This window comes from Dinoponera quadriceps, unplaced genomic scaffold (genome assembly GCF_001313825.1).
Source record: "Dinoponera quadriceps isolate SergipeBrazil2010 unplaced genomic scaffold, ASM131382v1 scaffold853, whole genome shotgun sequence".
Taxonomy (NCBI): domain Eukaryota; kingdom Metazoa; phylum Arthropoda; class Insecta; order Hymenoptera; family Formicidae; genus Dinoponera; species Dinoponera quadriceps.
In genome coordinates, this window is record NW_014554945.1 from 11083 (window position 1) to 14577 (window position 3495).

At 34.4% G+C, this 3495-nt stretch overlaps 1 protein-coding gene across 2 annotated transcripts in view; it reads left to right on the forward strand.

Annotated features, from left to right (window-relative positions):
• Window positions 1-222: 222 nt before the first annotated feature.
• The window catches only part of LOC106742678 (probable cytochrome P450 6a20), a 16957-nt gene continuing 13684 nt past the window's right edge, over window positions 223-3495 (forward strand). Inside the window, exon 1 of one of the 2 annotated variants that reach the window (XM_014615876.1) lies at window positions 223-368. In XM_014615876.1, coding sequence (XP_014471362.1) covers window positions 324-368 — 45 coding nt within the window. In that variant the 5' untranslated portion in view covers window positions 223-323. The remainder of the gene's footprint in view (window positions 369-3495) is intronic. The other variant, XM_014615874.1, reaches the window with a different exon arrangement.

Genomic DNA, 3495 nt, shown 5'->3' on the forward strand with positions numbered 1-3495 from the left:
CAAGCTCCCCGCAACCGCCACAACCGAGAGTCAACCGGAAAAGACGAAGTACAGCCAACTCGAACAAGAAGAAAATATGCAAACAGACAAAGAAGAACTATTCATACAAACACTAAGCAGAGAAAACAAAAGAAAAAGAGAGTTGAACAACACAATATTAACACAGGAGGAAGAAAGCATAGACTACAAGAAAAGGACAGCACAAATGCAGCAGAGCAAGAGCCCAGCCCAAGTAACGAAGACACCTGGAATAAAAAAGAACAGCAACACGACAGTAAGCAGCGCCAACGAAAGTAGCAGCAAGACAAAACCACCGCCAATCAATGTTCTATCTCAAGACCCGAAAGACACTGTTAAAGCAATTAAAAGTAAGTTAAATATAAGTAACTTTCACATCAAAAGGATAAATAGCAACAAACATACAATCATATTAGAAAACCTAAACGATTTTAAAAGAGTTAAGGAACTATTAACATTAACAAACATACATTTGTACACATACACGGTAAAATCAGAAAAAAACCATATGTTTCTTCTTAAAGGACTAAACCAATCTTACTCAGAGGATGAAGTTTATAAAGAGCTAACCAAATACAACAATGAAAATATCCAATTTCTTAAAACATGCAAATTCGCAACAAAAAGATCAATTCAAAATAAAATCAATCTACCCATATTCTTAGTCACACTTGAAGCCAACAGCAACCTAAACCTACTCAAAAACATCAAAATTATCGATTACAACATCATCCACTGGGAAAAATTGAAAAAAAAAGAAAACACACAATGCAAAAAATGTCAAAGAATAGGGCACACTGCGGCAAATTGTAACATGGAGTACCGATGTGTAAAATGCAACATCAGACACAACCCAGGCGAATGCAGCAATAATATTAATAGCACAGCGGCCTTATACTGCGTAAACTGTAAAGGTTTCGGACACCCAGCATCATATAGAGGCTGCCCCAGAATAAAAGAATTAAAACAATTTATCGAAAATAAAAAAATAAGTAAACAAATAAACAGAATAAACACAGACCCAAGAATACAAAACAACATAACATACGCACAAATTACAAGAACACCACATTCAGAACAAAAACAAGACTGCACACGACAACATTATAATACACAAATACCATGGACACAAACGCCTTTCACTAGAGACGCACAAAAAAAAGAAATTCATCCCGACATAACACAGCAAATACTTCAAAAAATAGAAAATCTAGACAAGACAGTCATGATACTAATCCAAAACACCAACAGGATCAACTCAATACTGAAAATATGGCCATTCCCAAACGATAATGAATAAAAAAAACATATCAGGACACAAAAGAAAAAACGGCGCTCAGAATCATTGCACTCAACGTACACTCGATCATCAGTAACCGCAAAAGAATTAGCCTTTTGAACTTAATGAAAAAACACAAACCAGATTTAATGCTTCTAGGTGAAACGATACTCAACGAGAAACACACAGTGTACTTCAAAGATTACGACATAATCAGAAACGACAGGATAAACGCAAAGATGGGCGGAGGTACTGCCATAATCTGTAAAAAAGGCCTAACTCACAAGAGGATAGAACTCAGGAATGCACCCCAAGTCCTAGAATCGACGATAATTCAAATTGACATGGATAACGCACAGAAGTTATACATAATCGCAGCTTACGCGAGCAGTAAAGGTAACAAAAACTTTATAAAAAAAGTTCAGAACATTTTTGATGAACTGAACCTTAAGGACAATAAAAACTACTACATCCTAGCAGAAGAACTAAACGCGAAACACATAAGCTGGGCTAACAGCAGAAACGATGATAGAGGAAACAGCCTAAAAGCGTGGCTAACGGACAACGAGATCGACAAAAGAATCACCACACTACATTCGGAGAAACCATCATACCCGAAAAACAGCTCGTACTTAGACTTAGTCCTCGCCGATGCGAGAATAGAATTCTCAAACGAGTACGACAATATGATAAAAACAATCCGAGCAGATAGCGACCATAAGGCCCTTACTTTTGACGTAGAAATAGAAGCGAAAATACGAATTGACTGCGGTAACACAAATGACAATAAAATAAACTATAACAGAACTAACTGGGATAAATTCAAAAAAATATTCAATAAATCGAATATAAAAATTCCCTCAAACAGAAACCTGACAATAGAAGAAACCGAAAATAATTTAGGAAAACTAGAAAACATTATACTAGAAGCCATAAGAACAGCAACACCAAAAACAAAAAGCACAAACTCAACTGACAAATACATGAATAACGAAATCAAAAAAACTGCAAAAAGTAAAAAACAAAACTTTATCAGAGATTCATAAAATTAAAAGAACATTCAACACGGACAAACAAACGTTACAAACCATAGCACAACTCAGAACACAAATGAAAGTAATAAGAGAAAGTCAACGAAACCTCATAAACGAAGCAGTAAATATTGGCTCAACAGAATTAAAAACATCAAACATAACGACACAAAAAAAAAATGTTCCTAGAAATCAATAAGTTGTTTAGAAAAAAAGAAAGGATAGAACTTCCCAATCTAAAAATAAAACAAGGAAACACAAATCTATTAACAATAGCTGGAATTGACCACACCCCAATCCCGATAGACACCGATAAAAACTTCAACGTCAAAGACCTCACACAGAAATTAAACGTGACGGGAGCGCACTACTCAGAAATGTGCAATAAAACAGTAAAACTAGGCAACGCGCCCCTAAGTAACATAGTCAAAAGAGAATGCGACAAAATCCGCACAAAAATCAAAGAAGATATGGAGAAAAACAACACACTATGCCAATTCTCAAATGCAAACACAGCACAGAAACCTGAGACAAATAAGTCAGAAACAAAATACTTTACAAATCCCTCCAGAGTAGAATCCCTCTTCAAAAACTTAAACAATAAAACCTCGTCAGGACACGACAACATCCCTAACATAACACTGAAAAATATAACAAGAGAAATAGCCCTAAACTACACAATCTTATTCAACAACCTGACAAACCACAACCATTTTCCAGACAGAATTTCCTATTAAAATAATATTATTATGCACTATTTTTCTATTTATTATCTATGAAAGAATATTATTTCCATTATAAACCTTCCCAAAGTTTTATAATACTTGCTTCACTTCGAAAGTATAGCTTAGTTGACGTAGTGAAAGTAATTTAGTGAAAGTAACTCAGAGAAAGTAGCTTTACAACTATTATAATATCATCTACTGGATACCACCTAACAGTTTACGTTCTTCCGAAAAATTTATAACAGGAAATCGCTATTTTTCCAGAAGAACGGTATATATATCTAGACCGATCATTCATATAGATTCCATACGGAAAACATAAAGTTAACGTGTAACAAAAAGAAAATATAGTCGAGTATTTGTTTCTTTCTCTCAATTGTTCAGTAACCTTTATTAGTTTATATGTTCTGTTAAGAGAAGCTGTTAATAAAAATAAAAAGGT